Genomic DNA, 26,789 nt, shown 5'->3' with positions numbered 1-26,789 from the left:
ACTCTGGCATATTTAGGCAGGTTCTCATCACCTGAGACTCTGGACTTAAGACAGAGGACTCGTCTTCTGCATCTCCACCAGAAAAGTTTTCTTTTTGGGATGAGTTTTATAGTATGTAATTCACCTTTGAGTGGGATTCCAAGGAGTACTTTGAAGTCAAGCAGATATATAGGGCTTTCATGGGTATACTTGAACCTAGGCCACTAGCTGTCCTTCTGTTGCAAGAAGCCCTGGTTGATGTCTTTCATAATGCATCATTTCCCTCTGCCAGGCAGCTCAACCAGTTCTATAAAGTGAAGGACTCCCACAAGTATCTGTATAGAAACCCTGTAGCTGATCCACATGTGGTGTCCCTGGGTCCTAGCAGGGAGTAGATTCATTTCCTACCAGGAATTGCATCCCCAAATGGCAGTGAGCAGAGTTCTTGACAGATTTATGGAAAATGTACACTGCTGCTACCCTGGCTTTCACTACTGTAAATTGCTGGTCACACATTCTTTCTTTCCATCAGACCCTTTTATAGCAGATGAAGGTAAAGGGGATTGAGGATGAAGACCTGAAGCAGGAGTTACTGAACCTTTGTGATCTCTTACAAGGTAGCTAAACAGTGTAAGATATGTAGCTGCGATTCTGTGTATGCATCTTTCAGGACAGCAGTGACAAGATATGTTGGAAAACGTTCTTCGTTGGGGGCTCTCCACCCCACTTCCATTCACTGTTAATTCTGAGGTCCTCTATTTGGCCCCCTCCCATTCAAAAGGTGTATAAGAAATGAAAACTATCCAATTTGTTAGACAGCTTTTTCAATTATAGCAGGAACTTTCCAGCCAAGACCAAGCCTTCTAACCCTTGATAAGTGCCCACCAGGTCTGCCAAGGGCGAACATGTAAGTACAGAAAAGGAGAAGTAAGCAAAATGCAAATAAAAGCTTGAAGACCCTCGAGCCTCAGGGAGTACAGAACAGAGGTGAATGTCTCTGAAAGCCACATATATCTGTTCAGGACAGAGTGTAATAATGGGCAAGTTGAACAGAACCTGTGCAGACCTCAACAAATTTCTTAGATCTGATCAGCAAGTGAGATATTGTACCACACAGTTCCAAAATTCAGCAACAAAGCAATGGTATTGAATGACATTTCTGTTTTTGAAAATTCATTACTGGATATGTCTATTTATGAAAATTAATTTTTAGACATTTACCAGGAGGAGGAAACCGATATGTTTTCTGATGGTAATTTTGAATTTCATACAGGTTATGGAAAGTTTAATGTTCCTAAAGTACCATATGTAAGTGAATTTGTTCCACCAAGATTGAACAATAATATTAATGTTTTTGAAAAAACCTTAAGCAAGCAATTAATGAAGGATTTTGCATTTTTTAATAAACATTTAGTGGAATACAATTTGTCAAGGGTAGAATGGCAAGCTTTTTGTGAATTGAGGGAGAACTGTGAGAAATATGTCATTATGGAATCTGACAAAGGTGGTAATTGGGTAATTTTGCCCAGGGAGAAATACAATTCTATAGTCTTAGATATTTTATCTGATACAAATACTTATGTTTGCTTGCCTTCTAACCCGATAGGAGAGTTTAATGATGCTTTATTTGAGGTTTTGGAAAGAGGTGAACGCTTGGGTTTTTTTACATATATGGATGTTAAGAAATTGTTCATTAAATAGCCAAGGGATGCTAGATTTTTTATTTTGCCAAAAGTACATAAGGATTTGAAAAATCCACCAGGACTTCCGATTGTTTCAGGAAGACATGCTTTTTTACATAATGTTGGCTTGTTTTTGCACTCTGTATTGGAGGTATATCTTTCAAGGATACCCTCACATGTTAAAAATACTAAGGAAGTATGTGATTCCTTTAAGGAAGTCACTTGGGAGAACAATTTTTACTGGATGAGCATGGATGTTAAGTCTTTGTATACAAGTATTAGTATTAAATGGGGCCTGGAAGCAGTGGGTAAACTGCTGGGTGAGGGTGCAAGAACTTCTTACATCATTAACCTTTTAGAATTTTGTCTTGCACATAATTACTTTGAGTTTGATAAAAAACATTTTTTGCAAAAAGAAGGTACGGCAATGGGTGCCTGCTTTGCTCCCTCTTTTGCCATTATTTTTATGGGATATTTTGAAAATCTGTTTGTTTATTCAAAAGATTTTTTTCAAAACAGAGTGGTTAAATATAAGAGATTTATAGATGACCTCTTCTTTTTGTGTAAAGGAGATCCCAGGAAATTTGAAGATTTTGTGTCTGGCCTTAAGATGAACCCATGTGGTTTAGATTTTACTTTTATTATAAGGTGGCAATAATATTCAGTATTTGGATATAGAATTTTATGTGGGGTTGAATGGCAAGATTCAATATAAGCCTTTTCACAAATCCACAGCAGTTAATAATTTTCTACATGCTTCTAGTATGCATAGTGTCCACCTTATTGATTCTTTACCTTTCGGGGAATTCAAACATATTGCATGTAATACTTCTGAGAGGAATAATATTATGTTGGAATTTGATAGTGTATCAGAAGCTTTGTGCTAGGGGTTATTCTGATGAAAGTGTAAATTTTGCTAGATTAAAGGTGGAAAGAGAATTGGGCTTAAGGCATAATGAATTCAGTTCTTGGAATAGGGAACATAAAAGCAATGGAGGAAACAAGAGGGGCAAGGATGAAAAGGCAATGGATGATAGGGACCAAATATTTTTTGTTTCCGGATTTTCAGGATTTTCCCATATTTTTAGAAGTACAGTATTGGCATTGTGGCCTATCATTATGAATGATGATGGTTTAAAGGATATTATTCCAAGGAAATTGACATTTTCTTTTGGGAGGTTTCAAAATTTAAAAGAATTGGTAAGAAGTAAGAAAAATAGGGTTAAGGTAGCAAATGCAGGTGCCCATGCTTGTGGAAGATGTAAGGTATGTAATGAGATTAGGAACCTAGATGGGACTAGAATTAATGTTTTTTTATATAATGCCAGGGATTATTTTGATTGTAATTCTTTTGGGGTTGTTTATGTTATCGGGTGTAACTGTCCAGTACCAAAATGGTATGTAGGACAGACAAAAACGTAAGGTTAAAACAAGAATTTTAGAACATCTGGGGGATGTTAGAAATTCAAGATTCGATAGCCCGGTAGCTAGTCACTTCCATAAAGAACATGGGGATGCAGTTAAGGATTTAATTTTTAGTGTTGTAGCTAAACCTTTTGGGTCAATGGAGTCTGACAATAATTTTCTAAAAAGATTATTAAATTTGGAGTCTAGATATATTATTAATTTTAATACTCTTTTTCCAAATGGTATGAATTTGGAAATTTGAATGTTAAAAATGAATCAAGTTGGAATGTGTATGAATTATTTATTTATTTATTCATTTATATGTTATTTATTAGGATAAATACTTTATTGATTGATTGATTAATTATATAATTATCAAATTTTTGTAAGTGGTATATAAAGACTTGTATTTCAAATTGTAAGTTATTCCATTGAAGGCGAAGGCCGAGGTACCAGAATTGTAATAAAACTCAAAATCTTTCTACAAGTTTGGCTGTTATTTTCGTTGCTGAATTTTGGAACTGTGTGGTACAATTTATTTTTGGAGGTGTTGGAGTTGTTTTTGTGGTCAGCAAGTGAGATATGCCAGAAATAGACCTGTTTGTCATCTGAACAGGCAGCTGAGCATGATGTTCTTCGTGTTTCACTGCTGCAGTCATCACACTTGGGTTATCTGCCTGCAGGTAGCCCTCAGTCGGCCCGAATACCAGAGACTTAGTATTTCTGCGTCTGATGCTGTCTCTGTAGGACTGACGTCAGGTTGTCAGGAGTATAAAAACAGGCGGCCAACGCCATTACATCAGTCTTTCTTGCGGAAGAGCCCGAAGCAGAAGCAGTTTGCATGAGTGCCAGTCGGCCGCTACTGGAGTTTTTCATTTACGAATTGAATCATCCTTAAGTCTTCTAAAGCTAAGTAGCCCGTTGGGGATCTTTTTTAATTGCTCTTACCGATGTCAGAAAAAGTTAACAATTGTCTTGCCTGTGGAAAGAAAATACCACACCGAGATTTTCATTCTTACTGCGTCACCTGTTTAGGCCCAGACCACGACGTACCTCCCTGTCGGTTTTGTGCTTTGTTCAACACCCGAACCATTCATCGTCGGGCCCTTATTGTCACTAAATACTTTCGTTCTCTATCTCTGTATTCCGACATGGCTTCAGTAAACCATCTGACTATGGATATTCCGGAAAAACGTAAGGATAAAGACAGAGACAGACCGCACAGGTCCAAAGCCGCCAACAACACTTCCGTTAAGCTAGTCGGCAGTTTGCCGGTACTCAGTGAGGCGATTTTGCAGCCCTTGATGCCCGCTTCAATGGATTCGCAGGCCTCTACCAAGACCCATTCGGAGTCCGTATGCCGCGAGATTCTTCTTCAACTATGGAACCTGCGGATGTCTCTACCTTGGATTGATCTGGAGCCACTGAGCAGGCACCGGCTTCTGAGGAAGTTCTTCACACTACCAATATTCAACACAAACCGACTTTTCGCGTCTTCAGTTCTGTCTAAAACTACCGAGTTTCTAAGGCCGAGTACGCTCTACGCCTAGAAAACCGACAACGAACGCGCATGCACTGCTCCCTTGCCACAACATCAAATGCTTAAAATGGCAGAAGACCTTATTATGCTGATTAAGGGAAGTCAGCCTTCCCCTACTAAGAGAAAGAGACCAGTCCCCAGCAGCTTCAACAGACCAAAAGTCCGACGACTCTGACGTATCTGATAATGAAGATATGCCCTTACCTGCTTATGAGGATTCAGATTCAGAGGAATCCATTCCCTCTGCCTCTCCTCCAGAGGACTTTTCTTTTGGTGAAACTTAGCATAATTTAAGAGAGCATTTCCATTGGGAATGCCAAGACTATCCTCAGTCCAAAAAGAGACTCAGAGAATTTCTTGATTTGCCACAACATAGGCCTGTAGCAATACCCCCAGTCCTGGAAGTTGTTGATGATGTCTTTATGGAATCCGGTCTTACTCCTGATACTTTACCCTCTGCTCCTAGGAAACCAGACAGGTACAAGAGTACCTGACTCTCACAAATTCCTTTTCAAAAATCTTACTGCTGACTCAGAGATCATTTCCCAGGCGCCTAAAGGTATCAAGGCAGCTACAGCTAAGAATCCCACCCCTTCAGGCAGGGATTCCAGAGCTTTGGACAGATGGGGTAAGAAAATATATACCTCTGCAACTGTCACCATTAGGGCTTTGAATCATCAGTTTCACATGCTGAAGTACCAACAACATATTATGGAACTTCAAGAGGTTCTCCCGTTCAATTCTCGGCTTGGCTTGGGAGTTCCTTCTGTGTGGAGTCTGCATGTCCTCCCCGCAGTTGGGTAGCGTTCGAAAGACATGCGTGCGTAAATGGGTGTGCCTTCGTTGAAGGTTGGGCGTCGAGCTGGCACCTCGGCGTTTCGTAAAAAATCTACTGCCAATCATTAGCGGACCGGAGTTCCGCTGTGGTGACCCCTTACCAGGAAAAAGCCTAAAGACAAACAAAATTAAGCAAAAAATAGCAACGTTTACAGATTGTGCAGAAAATAAAGAATTGCAAGAACTTATGCATTCTGCAAGCCAAGATAGCAAGAATACATTGCAGTGTGGCTTTGACGCCCTAGAAGCATCTTGCAGGGCAGCAGTCACTGGTTCTGTACTGAGAAGCTTAAGGAGCAGACCTTGCCAGACCATGTCAAATCAAAGTTATTAGACGCTCCTTTGAACAAGGACAATCTGTTTGGCACCAAAGCAGAAGAGGTTCTTAAAAAGAAGGAAGAAAAAACTAAAATATATGCAGACAGTCAAAATAATTCTTACAAGTACAGCCTCCTAGATTCAGTAGGCATTACCCCTCAAAACACTGGTCCTTTCTAGCCCCCTCCAGGCCATCTCAAACTAGACCCAGGGGAAACAGGCCCCCCAGACTACAGTCTCGGGGTATACAGAGATCTAAGCAATGGAGTGCCTCCACCTCCAAAGCAGGGAGTGCTAAGCCACCCCCTTAGGGAAAGAATTCACAATGACTTCTCTACTGCACTCCCCAACTCTGCCCAACTGCTTGTGCCCCTAGGAGGAAAACTTGCCTTTCATGCAAAAAAACTGGTTGGCCATCACCAAAGACTGATGTGTCTTCAGCATTGTATCCCGGGGTACAAATTTTACTTCCACTCTCTGCCAACCCCAAAAGGGTTCCCAGACCTTCCTCCAAATCAGTGGGCAGAGGCACAAAACCAAGTTCTATTCCTGCTCTCTATCAGGGCAATTCATCTGGATCTGGCGGAACAGATAGGTCAAGGATTCTATTCCAGACTTTTCCTGGTACCCAGAAAAGAGGGCTCTTGGCGCCCAGTCCTAGATCTTTCAATTTTCAACACCTTCCTGGTGGTACCAAAATTCAAAATGCTCACCCTGCAGCAGCTTCTACCTATGCTAGCCAAAGATGCCTGGTTAGTTACCCTAGACTTAAAACAAAGCCTATCTGCACATCCCTGTAAGGGAGTCATGCAGAAAATCTCTACGTTTCAGGACCGGATCTCTGCATTATCCATTCTCTGCACTTCCCTTTAGCTTATCCACTGCTCCCAGAGTATTCACAAAATGCCTGGCTCTAGCCATTGCTTACTGCAGGCAGGGAAATATCCAAATTTACCCGTACTTGGACAACTGCTTGATTCAGGAGGACAGTCAGGAATTGCTGTTGCAGCACCTGACATTTGTAAAAAAAAACCTTCTCACTTCCCTGGGGTACACCATCCATGAAAATAAATCAAAACTAGTCCCCCAGTCAAAAGATTGTATTCCTGGGAGTAAGCTTGGATACAGCATCCCAGATGGCATTCCACACTTCAGAAAAACAAGCCTATCTAATGGACTATTTTACTCAAATGGCCACCAGAACCCAGCTATCCTCAAGGAAAATCCTGCAGGCCCTAGGGTTCATGACCTTATGCATCCTACTAATTCCATATGCCAGACTGCATATGAGGAAACTTCAATGGTACTTAAAAAGTCTTTGGTGCCAGCATTCTCAGGACCTGGAAACTGTCATTCCGATCATACCCTGTCTAAGGACAGAGCTTCTTTGGTGGGCAGCAGCATGCAACCACAACAAGGGACTTCCCTTTACTCAACCCCACGCCGCCCAGACCCTAACCACAGACGCATCAGACTATACCTGGGGAGCACACATGGATGGCAAATGTGTTCAGGGTCACTGGAGCCCAAGTGAAATTCATCTGCACATCAACCAAAAAGAGATGCTAAGCTGTGCAGCATGCTCTGACAGCTTTCAGATCCCCACTCTCTCCAGGACACCTGCTAATAAAAACAGACAACACCACAGTTATGTGGTACATCAACAAGCAGGGGGGAACCCATTCTTACCCACTCTGCAGGTTAGCCATGGCTCTGTGGAACACAGCCTTGGACATGCAAAACCATCTGCAAGCTCAATTCCTGCCAAGCAAACAAAACTCACTGGCAGATGACTTAAGCAGAAATCTCCTAGACCTATACGAGTGGCAATTAAAGCCCAGCACCTTCAACCTTCTGATTCAGAGATGGGGGACCCCAGAGGTGGATTTCTTTGCCTTCCCATGCAACCACCAGCTCAGCAAGTTCTGCACCAGGAATCGTCACAGCAGGGCCTGGAAAGTGGATGCTCTATCGTTTCAGTGGGTAAGTCTCTCAAGCTATGCCTTTCCCCCTCTGCCTCTTCTCCCAAGAGTATTACTCAAGATAAGACACGGCAGACCAAGGACAATTCTGATTGCCCCAGACTGGCCACGCCAGCACTGGTACCCACTCATGTGCATCCTGTTGCTGGTGCCACCCTGGCACCTACACCAGAGCCCAATCCTGCTGTCTCAGCAGGAGGGACGGATTTTGCATCCGCAACTGCAAACCCTAAATCTTGCAGCCTGGCGTATTCCTTGAATTCTCCCCCAGCGACCCTAAACAAGCAGGTGGTGGACGTCATTCTTTAAGTCAGAAGACCCAGTACAAGAAAATCCTATGCTAAGTGGAAAAGGTACTGCTCCTGGATTCAATCTAAAGGAAAGGAAACTACTCTGCCCTCCCTGCCTTTAATCCTGGATTACTTAGCAGGTCTACTCCACAAAGGCCTGTCCTTCTCCTCCATTAAGATACATGCCCCAGCCATTTTGGCTCATTACAATACTGAGCCTCCTCTCTTCTCGCACCCTCTTATCAAACAGTTCCTGAGAGGGGCCAACAAATTAAGGCCGCCAAGGAGAGCACCCACCCCTGCTTTGGGACCTTAACTGTACTGGAAGAGCTCACGCTTCCCCCTTTGAACCTGCAGCGTCAGTAGAGTTAAAATATCTCTCTTGGAAAACAGCCTTGCTTCTGGCCATCACTTCAGCTAGAAGAGTGTCTGAGCTACAAGCACTTATGGCTGTGGAGCCCTTCATTAATTTCCATACTGACAGGGTTTCCCTCAGGACTAACCCTTCCTTTATGCATAAAGTGGTGTCCAGTGTGGCTCTCGACCAATCCATGTAATCCTCAGAATAAAAGGGAAAGGATCCTGCACTCTTTGGACATGCAGAGACAGCTCAGATTCTACCTTAATAGGACTAAGCCTTCAGAAAATCTGACCAGTTACTAGTCAGCTTTGCAACAGGGGCAGGGGGCAAGGCCATTTCAAAACAAACAGTTTCCAAATGGATAGCACACTGTATCCATTTCTGCTACATGCACCATGGGAAACCAACCCCTCAGGGAGTCGGAACACATTCCACTGGGGCAACATCTACCTCTGCAGCATTTCTCAGGGGAGTCCCTACCAGGGACATCCTGGAAGCTGCTACCTGGAGTTCTGTACACACCTTCACCAAGCATTATCACCTGCCTATCTTTTCCAAATCCAGGGCAGGTTTTGGAACAGCAGTCCTGCAAGGCATTCTAGCCAGCTCTTCTTGACTGCCTCCACCCTTCTTCAGCTTTGGAAATCTACCCAAGTCTGATGACTGCAACAGTGAAACACGAAGAACATAGTACAATTGTGTACAGTTACCATAAATGTAGATGTTAGTGTATTCATTGTTGCAATCCTGGTTTCCCTCCCTCCAGCCCCCCTGGTTTCTCTCTCTCGCCTCTATGGCTTTTACTCACCCCTTTCAGGGGTATTGGTATTTACTTTTTACTGGTGGTGTTTTCCCCCACCATAATTTAGTTCCCTATTTGGGTGGCTTCTGACATTTGGAGCAAGAAAAACTGATGTAATGGTGTCTGCTGCCTGTTTTTATACCCCTGACGTCAGTCCTGGAGAGACAGCATCCGATGCAGAAATACTAAGTCTCTGGTATTCAGGCTGACTAAGGGCTACCTGAAGGCAGATAACCCAAATGTGATGACAACAGTGAATACACTCTAACATCTAGATTTTATGGTAAATGTACACAACTGTATTTTTTTACTCAATGCTAACAGCTTCAGTAGCCTGAAAGGCAGATACTTTCTCTATGGATTAAACAGGCCTGTTTCTGTATGCTTTCCTTACCATACCCTAGATCCTTAGGACTTTGACAAAAAGTGCAGGAGAACAGGCCACACACGTTCCTCCTATCTCCTTTTTTGCCAAGGTAGCACTAGTTCCTTCTCCTAAATGACTTAGCAAGAGAGAAACATGTGGTGCTGCCTCGGTGTGTAGACTTGCTAACATAGAACAAGATGTCCCTGCTACACTCCAGTTTGGCCACACTGAAGCTAACAGCCTTGATCTCACAATAATCCTGGGAAGGCACAGATATTCAGAGGACTCACCCAACTGAAATAATACACGTAGCAAAGTGAATGTTTCTTTTGTGGTGCTAGTCCAGGGACCTTGACCTTAGAAAGGCTGCAAGACGTCTTGAAATCAGGCTTTGCTTACGCATACATAAAAGATCTTGCTTCTGTTAGTTTTTCTTGTCTACCCTTGGAATCCCCTGTATGTTCCAGCTATCAGTTAAACAGTTTCTAAGGGTGGTCATTCACATTAGGATGGCTCCACCATGGGACCCTAATTTGTGTATTTGCCAGTGCCTCCCTTTGAAACAGCAGTCTCTTGCCCTATTAAGTTCTTCTCTTGACAAAAATTGTTCTTGATGGCACTTGCATCTGCTAGGCATGGTTAAGAAATTGCAAGCATTATTGTGTGGAGCCCCTGTCTAGTTTTCCACCAAGATGTAGTGACTTGACAAACTATTCTTTCATTTATTCCGAAGGTGGCTACTAAAACTGTCTTTAAGCCAGACCATTCAATTACAAGTGTTTTTCCTAAGTCTTCACAAAAGGAAAGGAGGATAAGCTCATCAACCAGCAAACCCTTTCCAAGTGCCTGAGGTACTACATTACATTTTATCTGCATTATGGGAAGCAAGTCCCAAATCACTTTTGAGCACTCTCTCAGAGCTTTGGCTGCCACCACAGTTTTCTGCAAAGGAGTTTCCACTCAGACCATCTTACAAACACCATCAGGTTCCCCTGTATAATCACTTGGTCTGCATCCAGAGTTAGAGCAGGATTTGCTTCTGCTGTCCTGCAAGGCCTGATTTTCAGATAGTTCATCCACCTCTGCAGCTCTCACTTCTTTGGGATTCTTCCCAATATTATTGACTACAACAATGAATACTATGATGAACGTAGTACTGTTGGGTTAGGATCTTGCTATAAATGTAGTTTTTTGAGTAGTTTTGCTGTTGCAGATCAAACTCCACACCACCATGTCCCTTGTTTTTGTCTTGCTTTTACATTGAGATCCCTCTGGGGTGGGGTGGCTGTGTCAGTCTTTCACTCCCTACTTTCTACCATATCAGGTCCTCTGACCTTGTTTTGTTAACCTTCATTTTGGGGTATTGGGATTTGGGGCAGCTTGAGATGGACCTTATTCAGTAGTGCAGCATCTACCTGGTCCATTGTGCACTGGTGCTGAGAGCTCATTCTCTGATTCTGCCGGGGCAGGAAACATCTAAAGAGGTACCTTTTCAACTACTAGTGTCCCTATGCCAGAAAAAGAACATTTGCTAGAGCCCCGGGGAGAGAAGAGCTTTGAAAGGCATGCTGCTGACCATGGGCTACCTGCAGGGAAAAGAATGAGGACTGCAGTAGTGAAACTACTTGAACATCTACACTTATGATAAGTTCCTAATGTAACTGTACCTTCTACATGTTCTAAATGTATTTCAAGTTATTGAATGTGTACTGACAGTCACGTTGGACTTCTACTTTTGAGAATTTTTTTTGTAGTTTTCAAAGTAGACTACATCTACACTGTTTTAAGGTAGTGTCCACAGTATTTGCTAAAACATTTGCAACATTTTCATAAATGGAATGTTTTAAGCTTGGACTACTGTTCTTGCATGGACTGTATTTGCCCATGGACTCCTAAAACTGATCAGTGATGCATGATGTGAGATATTAACAGTCACTTGGTCACAGATGTTGCAGAAATTAATGTCTTCCTGATTTTATTGTAATGCATTGTCATTTTAATTTTTTTAGAAAGATTGTGTTTTTAAACTGTGCCTTTTGTAGCATTTCTCCCATTTACAATAGCACTTCAACTTATTTTTGTTTCTGCTGTAAATGTTTGTGCATCAGAACAATGATTAAAACAAATTACTTCTTGGGCAAATTCACTCTTTCAGGATGGCTTTGTTGTTCGAATATTTGCGAGTGGCACTGAGCTGGTACTTCAACAAGAACTGCAGCTTAAACTGGCTCGCAAGTGTCTTCATGCTTGTGGCATCTCTCTTTTTGATTTGGAAAAGGATTTGCATATCATCAGTAAGTTGAATAAAAAAGTTTCCATTAAATAATTTTGACTTATAGGATTGCTTAAATGTGCTTTTGGTGTATATGTGTGTGTGTGTGTGTATTTTATTGTGCGCGTGTGTCTGTGTCTGTCTAAATTTAATTGAACGATTATAATCTTACTTAAGAGTTGAAGAAGGTCCAAATAGTGGAACTCATGTCCATTGGAGATATCTGTATTCTGCATCATATTTTCTTGTCAGAACAGCCCTTAATGTTGCCTCTTTGACGTACACAGCACATACACATACTTCTCCCTCAATCTTGTTTGTGAAATAAGGCTTAGTATTACACACTGTCCTTTTTGCATGTAATTTTAGTCTGTGAAGTAATGTTGAGTTTGGTAGCCTCTGCATTTGTTAGTGTCTGCTTTGCCTATAACAGAATAGTGTTGTCCTTCCTGGAAGAGGTTTAACCTGGCCATTTAGGGAAGATGCTCTACCCATCAGGGTACATTTGCCAAAGATAAAGCTCAGTTATTGCAGTCAGTGGAGAATTAAAATACTATTTTTCTTCCATTTCTGTGGGACGTAGGACCTTTTTGGTACCTTTTCCAGTGTTCTAGTTTAATAACTTTAGTTTTCTTGTTTCAGAGACGATTTATGATCACATGTCATCTCAAGTGAACTAGGCAGCAATTCTGTTGTACATTTTCAGTTTTTCTGTTCTTATAGTGTTGTGTTGAAAGAAAACAAGTCAGGATTGATTTAGTAGCATTGCTATATACATGAGAGCATTAGTATCATTTACTGTAGTTTGTAGTGAACACATCGCTGATTCAACTCTCCATTCATCCACAGTCCACAGTTATGGAACAAGGTCAAAGTACTGTATGTCCTCTTGAAACCAAGATAACGTCAGTAATCCTGCATGGCCATACCATTTTATGGCAAGCATTTTACAATAAGCATACAGCTTTCTGGCTGACAAAATCCACTCTATATCTATATCATATCAACAATGTGTTCTTATAAAATCAGAACTAAAGTTAATACTTATCACTTAGAATAAGTGATGTTTTGTATTTTAAATAGTATAACAGAAATGCGTAGGTACTAGGCTATTGGCCCTAGGGCCTATGTAAACCTAGCCAAAAAGGTACCCTGGCTTTCTCCACCCAGGAAAATTATTTTCCTGTGCCACTGTCGAGCCACAGAAGTGATCCCTGGAGTGAATTTCCTATTTCCCATCCAATCATCAAGATTTTTCTTGAGTGCAAATGAGGAGCTTTGTTTGATATAGATAGGTAGTTTGTTCCAGAGTATGAGAAGTCTTGGGGACAGGAATCTATCCCCTCCAGCATGTTCTGTTTATTGTGGTGACAAGGTTTAGGCCCCTAGAGCGTGTAGCTTGGAAGGGTTGGGATTTCTTTAAGTGGAGCATGTCCAGCAGCTCTGGGTTTGACATAGCTTTGTATGTTAGGCAGAGATCGCCTCTGAGTAGGCGATATGCGACGGAGTAAAGCTGGAGATTTTGGAGACAGTCTGTATAGGGCATTTGTTTGAGGCCAGTAATCCTCTTTGTGAGGTACTTCTGTGGCCTTTCCTGTTGATGTCTTTTGAGGTACATACCAAAAGGGGCGTTGTACACTACAATGGCTCTGAGTGACGAGTAGAGGGGAGCAATGACCTCTTTTTTTCCTGGATGAGAAACCTTTTGTGATGAGGTGTGCCACGTAGAAGGATTTCCTGACTACTGTGGCAATGTGATTATCAAAGGAGACACTACTGTCCACCTGTGTCCCAAGGTCTCTTATCACACCTTCGGTGTTAAGTTTACTACTACCTATGTGGTAGTTCATGGGTACTGAGTTTTTACCAAACGGGATGACAGTGCACTTTTTGGCATTGAGCTTGAGGCCATGGCTTTGATACCAGGCATCTGTCTCAGTGAGGCCCTTTTGTAGGATGTCCACATCGTTAGGAGTTTCAATTATGGCTCCTAGTTTGCAGTCATCTGCGAACTTCGTTAGCCAAAAACCTTCTGTGTTAGCCTGTACTTCAGAGAAGTAGATACCAAACAGGAGAGGACCCAAGACTGAACCTTGTGGTCCTCCACTTGTCACTGGTCTGAAGTTGGATTTGGAGTCTGCTACTTTCACAGTGTGGGTTCTGTCAGTGAGCCAGCTGGCAACCCATCTTGTGACATAGGGATTTATACCTAGTTTAGTGAGCTTATCTATAGTTCCAGAGTGGGGGATGGTGTTGAAAGCCTTGGCGAGATCTAGATAGGCTGTGTGAACCACCTTACCCTCGTCTACGACTTTGGTGACTGCTTCAAAGAAGTCTATCGGGTCTAGGAGACATGATCTGCCTTTTACAACCTGAACTGGATGGGGTCCAGAGTTTGGAGATTACCAGTGTTTTTGTTTATAAGTTCCATGATGATACGATGTTCTTCGTGTTTCACTGTTGCAGTCATTACATTTGGGTAATCCTGCTGGCAGGTTGCCTTCAGCCGGCCTGAATTCCAAAGTCTTGGGTCCTGCGTCGGTTGCTGTCTCCCCTTCCCTGACGTCAGGGGTATAAAAGAAGCAGCCAACACCATTTTCTTTAGTCTTTCTTGCCGCGCGGAGCCCGAAGCAGAAGCAGTTCGCAAGTGCTGGTCGGCAGACTCCTGAGATTTTCGTGTTATTCAGATCCGAAGTCTTCAATAAAGCTAAGTACCCGTTGGGGAAACTTTTTTTCTTGCTCCAGACCGATGTCAGAAAAAGTTAATTATATTTCTTGTGGAAAGCAAATACCTCATAAGGATTTTCATTCTTACTGCATTCCTTGCCTAGGCCCTGATCACAACATTTCTGGATGTTCATAGTGTTAAACTGCTGCAGTCATTACACTTGGGTTCCCCAGTCGGCCTGAGTTCCAAAGTCTTGGTCCGGCGTCGGTTGCTGTCGCCTCCTCCCTGACGTCAGTGCGACAGGGGTATATAAGATGCGGCCGACGCCATTTTCTTCAGACTTTCTTGCCGCGCGGTGCCTGAAGCAAAAGCAGTTCGCAAGTGCTGGTCGGCCGACTCCTGAGATTTTCATTTCCGAATCCAGATCCGAAGTCTTCTACAAAGCTAAGTACCCCGTTGGGGAAACTTTTTCTTGCCTCAGACCGATGTCAGTAAAAGTTAATAACTGTATTTCTTGTGGGGAAGCAAATACCTCATAAGGATTTCCATTCTTATTGTATCCCATGCCTAGGCCCAGACCACAACGTCACTGGTTGTCGGTTTTGTGCTAGGTTTAACAAGCGCACTATTAAACGTCGGTTTGATTTTGCCCGACATTACTTTGGCAGAAAATTTAACTATACGATGCCATCGGAACTTCCGACGACCGCTATTCATAAAAAGCGCAAAGATAGACAGGCATCCGAGGCCCAAAACTGACTACGAAGCCTCTTCTAGGCCAGTCGCCGGTTCTCCAGTTTTCAGTGAGGCGTCTTCGCAGCCCCTGACGACCGCTTCTGCAGAACCACAGGCAGCCACCGACTCCATAGTGGAGATGGCTGGGCCTTCGGACTCCCAAGTTTTACAGACTACCGATACTGACCCTACAGAGGGATCCGGAGTACATGAGCCACCCGCAGCTTCAGAGGGTGTCTTCAGACCCAGTCAGCTTTCCATTAAACCCTCTTCTAAGCCTAAACCACCTCTTAAAACAAAGAAATTACAGTCTCCAGGACAGGCCTCCGTGCCTAAGAAACAAATGCTCAAAATGGCCGAAGACCTGATCACTCTGATCAGGGGTTCCCATCCCCCTCCTGATAAAAGGCCCAGACAGGATGTGGATTATGACTCCTCCAACCAGGTGTCCATTTCCTCAGATTCTTCCTCTGACATAGGTTATTCTTTACCCCCTTATGAGGATTCTGATGCTGAGGAATCCATTCCATCAGCTTCTCCACCAGTGGATTACTCTTTTGGGGAAACTTTACACACCATGAGGGAGCATTTCCATTGGGAAGGCCAGGATTTTTCAGAATCCAAGAAAAGGCTCAGAGAATTCCTACTTCTGCCTCAGCACAGACCCCCTGCTATTCCGCCAGTGCTGGATATTGTGGATGATGTGTATACTTAATCCAGCTTAAATCCTGATTCCTTTCCTCCAGCTCCAGTTAAACCAGACTGGTATTACAGAGTCCCCTGACTCACACAAATTTCTGTATAAAAGCCCAGTGGCAGACCCAGAAACTATTTCTCAGGGACCCAAAGGGGTTAAGGCCTCATCAGCAAAGAATCCAGTTCCCTCTGACAGAGACTCCAGAGCATTAGACAGATGGGGAAAGAAAGTATATACATCTGCAACTTTATCAATGAGAGCTTTAAATTGCCAATTTCACATGTTAAAATATCAGCAATTTCTGATGTCTCAGTTGAAAAAAAATGCTTTCAGATACAGATCCTCCTAATTTTAAGGAAATGCGGGATTTACTGCATGCTGCTGAACAAGTGGGAAAACATACTTTGCAATGTGATTTTGACTCTTTAGAGGCCTCCTGTAGAGCAGCGGTTACAGGCTCTGTCATTAGAAGACATGCATGGTTAAAGGAACATACATTACCAAATCATGTTAAAGCAAAACTACTGGATGCACCTTTGCAGCATGATGTCTTATTTGGAGTTAAGGCAGAAGAGGTACTAAAGAAAATGGAGGATAAAGCTAAATCTATGCAAACAGTGAAGGATTTCTTACAGGTACAGCCTCCTCGATTTAGCAGAAACTGGCCAACAAAGAGTTGGTCCTTTCCTATTACAGACAGACCTCAAAGGGGCAAATACAGACGTCCAAGAGGTAGAGGACAGCCACAAGGTCCTTACAGGCCTCGACAGTGGGGTACACCAGGCCAGAAAGAAGGAGAAGACAGACAACAACCTTACAAAAAACAGTCCCAATGACTTCCCACTACAGCTGCCAAACATTTCCCTCTTGGCAGCCCCGTTGGGAGGAAAACTGGCTCTTTTCGATCACAATTGGCATATGATCACCAAAGACAAATGGGTTCTCAATATAGTTTCACAGGGTTACAGGTTCCACTTTCACACACTGCCAAGATTAAAAGGAATGCCAAATCTGCCACCAAATCAATGGGCAGAGGCATATTACAGCACTCATGACCATGGGAGCTATTCAAAAGGTACCTCCACAGGGACAAGGATTTTACTCAAGACTCTTTCTGGTACCCAGAAAAGACAAAGCCTGGAGGCCTATTCTAGATCTTTCATCTCTAAACACTTATTTGGATGTTCCGAAATTCAAAATGTTGACATTGCATCAGCTTCTTCCCATGCTGGGCAAGCAAGCTTGGCTCGTGACCTTGGACCTCAAGGAGGCGTACCTGCATGTCCCTATCAAACAAAACTGCAGAAGATACCTCAGATTCATAGCTGGTCCAATACATTACCAATTCTCTGCACTGCCCTTTGGCTTATCTACTGCACCCAGGGTCTTCACAAAGTGCCTGGCGCCAGTAATTGCATTTTGTAGACAGAGAGGAATTCATATTTACCCATACCTGGACGACTGCCTAATTCAAGCAGAGAGCAAAGACATTCTCCTAAAGCATCTGGCGTTTGTAAAAAAGTTAAGGTGCCTGGGGTACACAGTAAACGAAAAGAAGTCAAAACTATTGCCCTCACAAGAGATAATATTCCTGGGTGCGAGCTTGAACACAACGGCCCAGATGGCTTATCTCACGCCAGACAAGCAAGGACAATTGACTCAATATTTTCAATTGATGGCAACAAAGACCCGACTCCCTGCAAGAAAAATTCTGCAGGCCTTGGGCTACATGGCATATTGCATACTACTAATTCCATATGCCAGACTGCATATGAGGAAACTACAATGGTACCTAAAGAGTTTATGGTCTCAACACTGTCAAAGTTTGGAAACAGTTATACCACTAATACCTTGCCTTCAGAAGGAGTTTCGATGGTGGGCCCAAGCTTGTCACCTCAACAAAGGACAGCCTTTTACTCAACCCACAGCCAGGCAAACATTGACAACAGATGCATCGGATTACGCCTGGGGAGCACACATGGCAGGAAAATGCATCCAGGGCAAGTGGCCTCTAGAACAAAGGCATCTTCACATCAACCAAAAAGAGATGCTAGCTGTACAAAATTCCCTTATAGCTTTCAAGGGCCTGCTGCATCCAGGACAACTGCTACTAAAGACAGACAACACCACAGTCATGTGGTACATAAACAAGCAAGGGGGCACCCATTCATACCCCCTCTGCAGACAAGCAATGACCTTGTGGAACACAGCTATAAACTATCAAGTTAATCTACAAGCAAAATTCCTGCCAGGAGAGAAAAACACACTGGCAGACTTAAGCAGAAATATCATGGATTCCCACGAATGGGAATTGAATCCACAAATATTCAGAATGATCACACAGAAATGGTGGAGCCCGGACATAGATCTGTTTGCATCCAGGAATTGCCAGTTACAGAAATTCTGCACAAGGAGTTACCATCCACAAGCATGAAAAGTGGATGCCTTCTCATTCAGCTGGAAAAACCTAACGGTATACGCTTTCCCACCACTGCCTCTTCTTCCAAAGGTACTCATAAAAGCCAGTCAGGAGGAGCCAAAAATTATCCTGATTGCACCAGACTGGCCACGCCAGCACTGGTACCCATTCTTAAAAAACTTAGCACAAGGGCCACCCTGGATTTTGCCTCAAATACCACATCTACTCTCTCAGCACAACAATCAGATACTCCACAGTCAGCTAAGGACCTTAAACCTCGCAGCATGGAAGATACCTTAGCCAAGCAAGCAATGCCTCTCTCCAAAGCTGTTATGGATGTCATCCTGGGGGCCAGAAGGCCTAGTACCAGGAAAGCCTATTCAGATAAATGGAAGAGATTCTATGCCTGGAACCAGGCTCACAGCCTTGACCCTCTTGTGCCAAGCATTCCTCAGATACTACAATATTTGACTGAGTTGCTGGACAAAGGCCTCTCCTCATCCATCAAGATCCACGCCTCTACCATCTCTGCTCATTATAATACGGATCCACCAGCTTTCTCTCATCCTTTGCTAAAAAAAGTACCTCAGAGGGGCAAAAAAAACAAGACCACCCCGTAGAGCGCCTGCTCCAACTTGGGACCTCAATTTTGTTTTGGAAAAATTAACTTTACCTCCTTTTGAGCCAGCTAGCACAGCAGAATTAAAATATACCTCTTGGAAAACTGCTCTGCTCCTGGCACTCACATCAGCACGAAGAGTTTCAGAGTTACAGGTACTAATGGCAGTGGAACCTTTCCTCATTTTCCACCAGGACAGGGTGTCCTTAAGAACTAACCCTACTTTCATGCCTAAGGTGGTTTCAAGTGTGTCCCTAAACCAAACTATTCACTTGCCAACCTTTTATCCAAAACCACAGAATAAAGGGGAGAGACTACTGCATTCATTGGACATTCACAGGCAGTTACGCTTCTACTTGGACAAAACCAAAGCTTCAGAAAATCTGAGCAATTATTGGTAGCATATGCTGCAGGAGCACAGGGAAAAGCCATTTCAAAACAGACAATTTCCAAATGGATAGGACATTGCATACGTTTCTGCTACATGCACCATGGAAAACCTGTGCCTACCAGCATTAGATCACACTCCACCAGGGCAACAGCCACTTAAACGGCCTACCTCAGAGGAGTACCTACCAAGGAAATTTTGGAAGCAGCAACATGGAGCTCTGTGCATACCTTCACCAAGCATTACCATCTGCCTCTATACTCCAAATCCAGAGCTGGCTTCGCCTCTGCAGTGCTGCAGGGCCTTATAGCCACCCCTAATGCAATATAGAACCAGCCACCCTACCTCAGCTTTGGGATTCTACCCAAGTGTAATGACTGCAACAATGTAACACGATGAACATAGTGCAGTTTTGTACCTACCATAAATGTAGATGTTTGAGTGTTCACACTGCTGTAGTCCAGGTTATCTCCCCTCCTACCCCACTTTTTTGTTGATACGTACCTAGGTCTTCTACCCTTTACTACCTATGGGGAGTATTTGCTGCTACCTGAAAGTTATTGTTTGCTTTTCTTATTCATGTTTTACTAGCAATTTGAATTGCCTACCTATTTGGGGGCACCTGACATCTGGGGCAAGAAAAACTGAAGAAAATGGTGTCAGCTGCATCTTATATACCTCTGTCGCACTGACGTCAGGGAGGAGGTGACAGCAACCGACTCCGGACCAAGACTTTGGAACTCAGGCCGACTGGGGAACCGCCTGACAGCAGGATAACCCAAGTGTAATGACTGCAGCAGTGTGAACACTGGAACATCTTCATTTATGGTAGGTGCAAAACTGTACTTTGTCAGTTTTGTGCTAGATTTAACCAACGCACTATCAAGCGTCGGTATGATTTTGCTTTAATCTATTTTGGACACCGGTTTAATTATCCAGAAATGTCATCTGATAGCCATCCAACTACCAGAGTTCATAAAAATCGCAAAGACAAGGAAAAAGATACACAACCAAGGCCCAAACCAGACGACGAAGCTTCTCCTAAGCCAGTCACCGTTTCGCCGGTCCTCAGTGAGACGCTTTCGCAGCCCCTGATGCCCGCTACTTTAGAGTCGCAGGCCGCTACTGACTCCCACGTGGAGTCGGCCATGCCGCTGGAAACTTAAGGTATTGGAGCCTCGGATATTATCCCTTCAGATTGGTCCGGAGCCGCTGAGCAGGCACCGGCTTCCGAGGGTGTATTCAGACCTAAACATTTTTACATCAAACAGACTCAGCTTCAAAGGCAAAGACTAAAGCACTTTCCAAAGCAAAGAAACAAACTCAAGACCCACGTGGTCAGGCCTCTATGCCCAAAGAACAGATACTCAAAATGGTCGAAGACTTGATTACCTGCTTAAAAACCTCCGCTTTGGCCGGCTAAGAACTTACTATATTCAACTGGACGTATAAGAGAATTTAAGTACCTTTATCTGCTTTTTCTTTTCAAAAAAAATACAGTATTTAAATTGATTTTAACTGTGTGGAAGGAATATTAGCTGAACTGGAAGTTTTCACTCTGCTCTTCAGTGTGGAAGGAATATTAGCTGAACTGGAAGTTAGTGTTTGTTGAATTTTGTTATTTGCTAGTAATTACAGGTGTGGGGGTAGTCACATTCTTTGATTTCCTGTCCTTGCCTATTTAAGTGGTACAGTGTGAAATATTTTCTGCTTAAAAACCTCAGCTTTGGCCGGCTAAGAACTTGCTATATTCAACTGGACGTATAAGAGAATTTAAGTACCTTTATCTGCTTTTTTTTTTCAAAAAATACAGTATTTAAATTGATTTTAACTGTGTGGAAGGAATATTAGCTGAACTGGAAGTTTTCACTCTGCTCTTCAGTGTGGAAGGAATATTAGCTGAACTGGAAGTTAGTTTTTGCTGAATTTTGTTATTTGCTAGTAATTACAGGTGTGGGGGTAGTCACATTCTTTGATTTCCTGTCCTTGCCTATTTAAGTGGTACAGTGTGAAATATTTTCTGCTTAAAAACCTCAGCTTTGGCCGGCTAAGAACTTGCTATATTCAACTGGACGTATAAGAGAATTTAAGTACCTTTATCTGCTTTTTTTTCAAAAAAATACAGTATTTAAATTGATTTTAACTGTGTGGAAGGAATATTAGCTGAACTGGAAGTTTTCACTCTGCTCGTCAGTGTGGAAGGAATATTAGCTGAAATGGAAGTTAGTCAGTGTTTGCTGAATTTTGTTATTTGCTAGTAATTACAGGTGTGGGGGTAGTCACATTCTTTGATTTCCTGTCCTTGCCTATTTAAGTGGTACAGTGTGAAATATTTTCTGCTTAAAAACCTCAGCTTTGGCCGGCTAAGAACTTGCTATATTCAACTGGACGTATAAGAGAATTTAAGTACCTTTATCTGCTTTTTTTTTTCCAAAAAAATACAGTATTTAAATTGATTTTAACTGTGTCGAAGGAATATTAGCTGAACTGGAAGTTTTCACTCTGCTCTTCAGTTAGTCCCACCCACCCTTGCTGTTTTTGTTTTGTTGTTAATCTTAGTGGCCTTGCAGCTGCCCGCCCCTCTTGTAAATTTGTGTTTGGATACTCCTTCTGGGCCCATCTCATTTGCTCACTCAACTGAGTGCAGTGAGATCATATTCTGATTTCAGGCACTCCTACTGTGTACAAAGAGAGCATCTGGGAAACAGAAAAAAAAAATTTAAGCTTGTTTCCTGCCTTTCCTGTTAAGTGGTATAGACTATTTGTAGGCTTCTGAGCCCCCAAGCCCTTCTGTGTTGGAGGGAAGCCTTCTAGCTTAGTTTTTTTTCCTATAACTAGCCAGTTTTCTAGTTTCAGCACTCAAATCTGTTTCTTTGATCTCAGCACTTGTTCAGAAAAAAAAAAATTTTTTCATCTGCTTTTACTGTACTTGTGTTTCTACCTACTTTGTTTTACTTTTGCATCATCTTAAAAGTACTCAATTGTATTTATTACTGCTTGGTGTAACTCATTCTAAGCCTTCTGGTTTAAACACTTGGGCTTCGGACCAGTTGTTTTGCACTGAGAGGGTTTGTGGTCTGCACTGTAGTGGCAGAACAGGAAGCTTACATCCTTCTAGGTTGGGAACTGCTGATTGAGGGCTCAGTGTCTGTTATTCTAAAAGTGTATTAATTCTGGTTTAAGCACTTGGGCTTTCAGGCCAGTTATTTTACATTAAGAGGGTTCGTGGTCTGCACTCTTGTGGGAGGAGAGGCTGGACTCTGCCCTTCTGAGCTGGGAATTTCTGATTGAAGGCTTATAGTGCATGCATATCTGAACTGCTTCTTACTGAAGTTGGTGCCTTGTTTGCTGTGGCATAGACTGGATTCGGGCCTGCTGGATCTAGCTTTGTTTGTGTAACTTGAGCACTAATCCAGGCATTCTCTAAAGTATTCAATTGTATTTATTACTGCTTGGTAGTAACTTGATTAAAGTTTAGCTGTCATTCTAAGTCTTTTGGATTAAGCACTTGGGCTTCAGACCAGTTGTTTTACTTTAGGAAGGTTTGTGGCATGCACTGTGGTGGCAGGACAGGTAGCTTTCATCCTTCTAAGTTGGGAACTGCTGATTGAGAGCCCAGTGTCTGTTATTCTTAAAGTGTATTGGTTCTGGTTTAAGCACTTGGGCTTCAGGCCAGTTATTTTACATTAAGAAGGTTTGTGGTCTGCACTCTTGTGGGAGAAGAGGCTGGACTCTGCCCTTCTGAGCTGGGAATTTCTGGTTAAAGGTTTATAGTGCCTGAATATTTGAACTGTATCTTACTGAAATTGGTACACCTTGTTTGCTGTAGCATAGACTAGATCCAGGCTTGCTGAATATAGCTTTGTTTATATGCTTGTTGTTTGTTTGCTTGTTATTTCCCTGGAACGCTAATTCCACCTAATACTCGGCTTCTCAGCGCTTCTGTGGATCACTAGTGATATCTGCATTGCTTACTGTACTTATTTCCTTGTTTCACTTGAAAGAAAGTTACTGTTTGTCGTTTTTGCATTTAAGTTACCTGTAACACATTGCACTTAAGTTACCTGGCACTTGCTCACTAAAGCAATTATATAAGTCAGCACTAAAAATTAAAAGCACTACACCCTCACTCCCCACTGGCCCTGGTTTTCAATTATTAAGGAATTCCCAATATTATTCTAGCATGTCCAAAGGTCAGTTGTCAATCTCCTCTCCGGTCCAGCTGGTGAATCTGGGAATCTTGAGGCAATGTCACAACTGCCTCATATACACAGACAACCCTCTCCTCCTCCCAACAAATTCCAACACATGTGAGAGATGCAACCATATAGCCAAACTGGAGACTAAGCTCTCTCAACTCAGTACTGGCATAACCAGTCAGGAGGAGAAGGAAACCACACTCACTACAATTCCAGTCTCACATAGACCTACCACGACAGCAAACCAAACACATAATCACACAAAAACATACTCGGAGGCTCTAAATAAAGATCTGCCGAAGCAGCAGAGACCTCCAAAGCAGACACCCAAGCAGCCGCTACCCCAAAACAAAACACGTGCAACACATATCTCACAAAGCCGGTGTGCCAAACAGTCACAGCCCTTAAGACTAAACAACACACCTGATACACTTGTAATAGGTGACTCTATCGTCAGGCACACTGACGTCCCGCTCACCAGGCTGAACAAGGAGAGGGTCACGGTGAGCAGCCTGTCGGGTGCTAGGATCCGCCACATAACACAAGCACTCAGGTCACCCCAAGGCAAGTACAAATATGACTCAGTCATTGTCCATGCTGGTGTGAATGACCTGAGACGTACCTCCCTGGACTACATGAAAAGAGACATAGAGGAGCTCTCTGAGCATGTAGCCCAGGCTGGTATGACCCTGACCTTGAGTAGCATCTTACCCTCACCAAGAATGATGCCACAGTATGAAGACAAGATAATCAATTTCAACAATTGGCTTAAGTATTGGTGTCATTCAAAGGGGATCCAATGCCTATCAGCTTGGGATGATATGCACGACAAGCCACGATGCTTTGCTAGGGACAGCTTGCACCTGTCACCCCTGGGCTTTCGGATATTGGCAAAGGCTCTTGCTACCCCCATAGTGCCTTTTTTAGGCAAGGCTCAAAAGACAAACCCACCTCCATAGGTATCACAAGGGATAAGAAACTAAGAGTAATGCTACTCAACGCCAGAAGTCTAAACCTCAAGATGCACGCACTCGAAACTCTCCTTAGCATGGAGAACATCGATATCTGTGCAGTAACAGAAACCTGGTTCAGGGCTCCCGAGAGCACCCCAGCACTACCAGGTTATACCTCATACCATGCTTTTCGGCCCCAAAACTTGGACCGAACCACAAAAGGAGGGGGAGTATCGATATTCATCAAAGATACCCACACCTCCAAGTTGGTGACAAAGCATCAGAGACTATCCATGTGCAACTAACAGTGGGTAAAACTGCCTTCCAGTTTATAGCCTGCTACAGACCACCCTCCCAAACCCAGGAACCCCACTCGGCCTTCCTGAGAACACTGGAAAATATGAAGGTGTCTCCAAACACCATTATATTGGGCGACTTCAACTACCCAAACATAGACTGGGAGCATTACTCTAGTTCCAACACCCTAGCCCATAGGTTCCTAGAATTTATAAACTCAAATGCTATGGAACAACTTGTTACCACTCCCACAAGAGGGGAAAACATACTGGACCTGATCATCACCAACATGGGGACTCTATGCTCCAGACCAGAAGTGTATCCCTCACTGGTAAGATCAGACCATAAACTAATCTCACTGGATATTCACATCCCGACCCCACCCCCTGCCCAGAAAACCACAGTGAAAAACTTCTCTAAAGCTTATTTTACACTCCTCAAAACTGAGGTGGAATCCTTCAAAGCCCCCGGGCCTGTGGAAAATACGGCCCAGACCGCAGAATCCTTTAGAAACGCATTCTATGAACACCTTCAGGAATGCATGGATCATGCGATCCCAAATAATACCAAGACCCAATCCTCCAAACGCAGACGTCCTGTCTGGTGGACCCCATCCATAAACAAACTATACAATAGAAGGAGGAAGCTACTAAATGATAAAGCAAAATCCCAAAAAGGGAAGGCATCACTGATCAGTATTAGCAAAAAACTACGGGCACACACAAAATTGTCTAAGGCCAGCTTCGAGAGAAAAATTGCACAGGACACTAAGGATAATCACAAGGCTTTCTTTAGTTATGTTAGGAACCTGGGTGGTAATTCCCAGATATGCTCAGAATTAGTCCAAAATGACAAAAATACACGAACCCACAGACATTGCCAACATCCTAGCTGACAGGTTCAGCGCAAACTCTCCCCTCCCACCAAAGGGCAAATATCTATCCCAGCAGAGTGCTGCCCCCCTGACATCTCAGATGCTCAGGTAAGAGCCGCCCTCTCCAAAGCAAAAAACACAGCATCAATGGGACCAGATGGTGTCCCGGGCTGCGTCCTACATGAACTCAAAGAAGAGCTAAACCCAAACATAAAACTACTGTTCAATCTCAGCCTTACTACAGGATATGTGCCCAAAGAGTGGCGTACAGCAACAGTGGTCCCTCTCCATAAAGGTGGTGCCTCAACGGATCCATCGCCCCATAAGCCTGACTAGCTTGGTCTGCAAAGCTATGGAAAGGATCATCATGGACCTCATAAATAAAGATATTGGGGACCTACAAACACTGGATCCTACCCAGTTTGGCTTTGTTAAGGGCAGATCCTGCCTCTTAAAACCTGGTTGATTTCTTTGAAACAGTCACCAAGGCCATTGACGAGGGGAAGGTGGTCCACACAGCCTACCTGGACCTCGCAAAAGCCTTCGATACAATACCCCACTCGGGCATTATAGATAAGCTCACCAGCTTAAATATAAACCCCTATGTCACTAGATGGATTGCAAACTGGCTCAAGGACAGAACCCACATGGTTAGAATTGCTGGAGCCATGTCAGACTCCAAACCAGTTACAAGTGGTGTCCCACAAGGCTCAGTCCTGGGACCTCTCTTGTTCGGTATATATTTCTCGGAGGTACAGGCCAACACGGAAGGACTGTGGCTGACCAAGTTTGCAGATGACTGCAAACTGGGCCATAATAGACTCTCCAGCCGACACAAGCATCCTCCAAAAGGGCCTCATAGAAACAGACAACTGGTGCCAGAGCCATGGCCTCAAGCTAAATGCCAAAAGTGTATAGTCATCCCTTTGGCAAAAACAAAGTGCCCACAAATTACCACATAGGTGGAAATCCATTAAGTACAGAAGAAGTAATTAGGGACCTGGGGACCCAAGTTGATAGCAATCTCTCATTTGACAACCACGTGGCCAAAGTGGTTAGAAAAACATTTTATATAGCCCACCTAATCATGAAGGGATTCACAT

At 43.3% G+C, this 26,789-nt stretch overlaps 1 protein-coding gene across 1 annotated transcript in view; it reads left to right on the top strand.

Moving 5' to 3' along the window:
* Window positions 1-26,789, top strand: part of MYCBP2 (MYC binding protein 2) — a gene marked incomplete in the record, with an annotated part of 5,088,083 nt that overhangs the window by 747,778 nt on the left and 4,313,516 nt on the right. Inside the window, 1 exon segment of the mRNA XM_044072904.1 lies at window positions 11,721-11,859. Coding sequence (XP_043928839.1) covers window positions 11,721-11,859 — 139 coding nt within the window.

The sequence above is a fragment of the Protopterus annectens genome, chromosome 5.part1 (assembly GCF_019279795.1).
Source record: "Protopterus annectens isolate FY-2018-M chromosome 5.part1, PAN1.0, whole genome shotgun sequence".
Classification (NCBI taxonomy): Eukaryota; Metazoa; Chordata; order Ceratodontiformes; family Protopteridae; genus Protopterus; species Protopterus annectens.
Note: the sequence above shows the minus strand (reverse complement) of the source record. Positions and strands in the feature narration are given on the sequence as shown.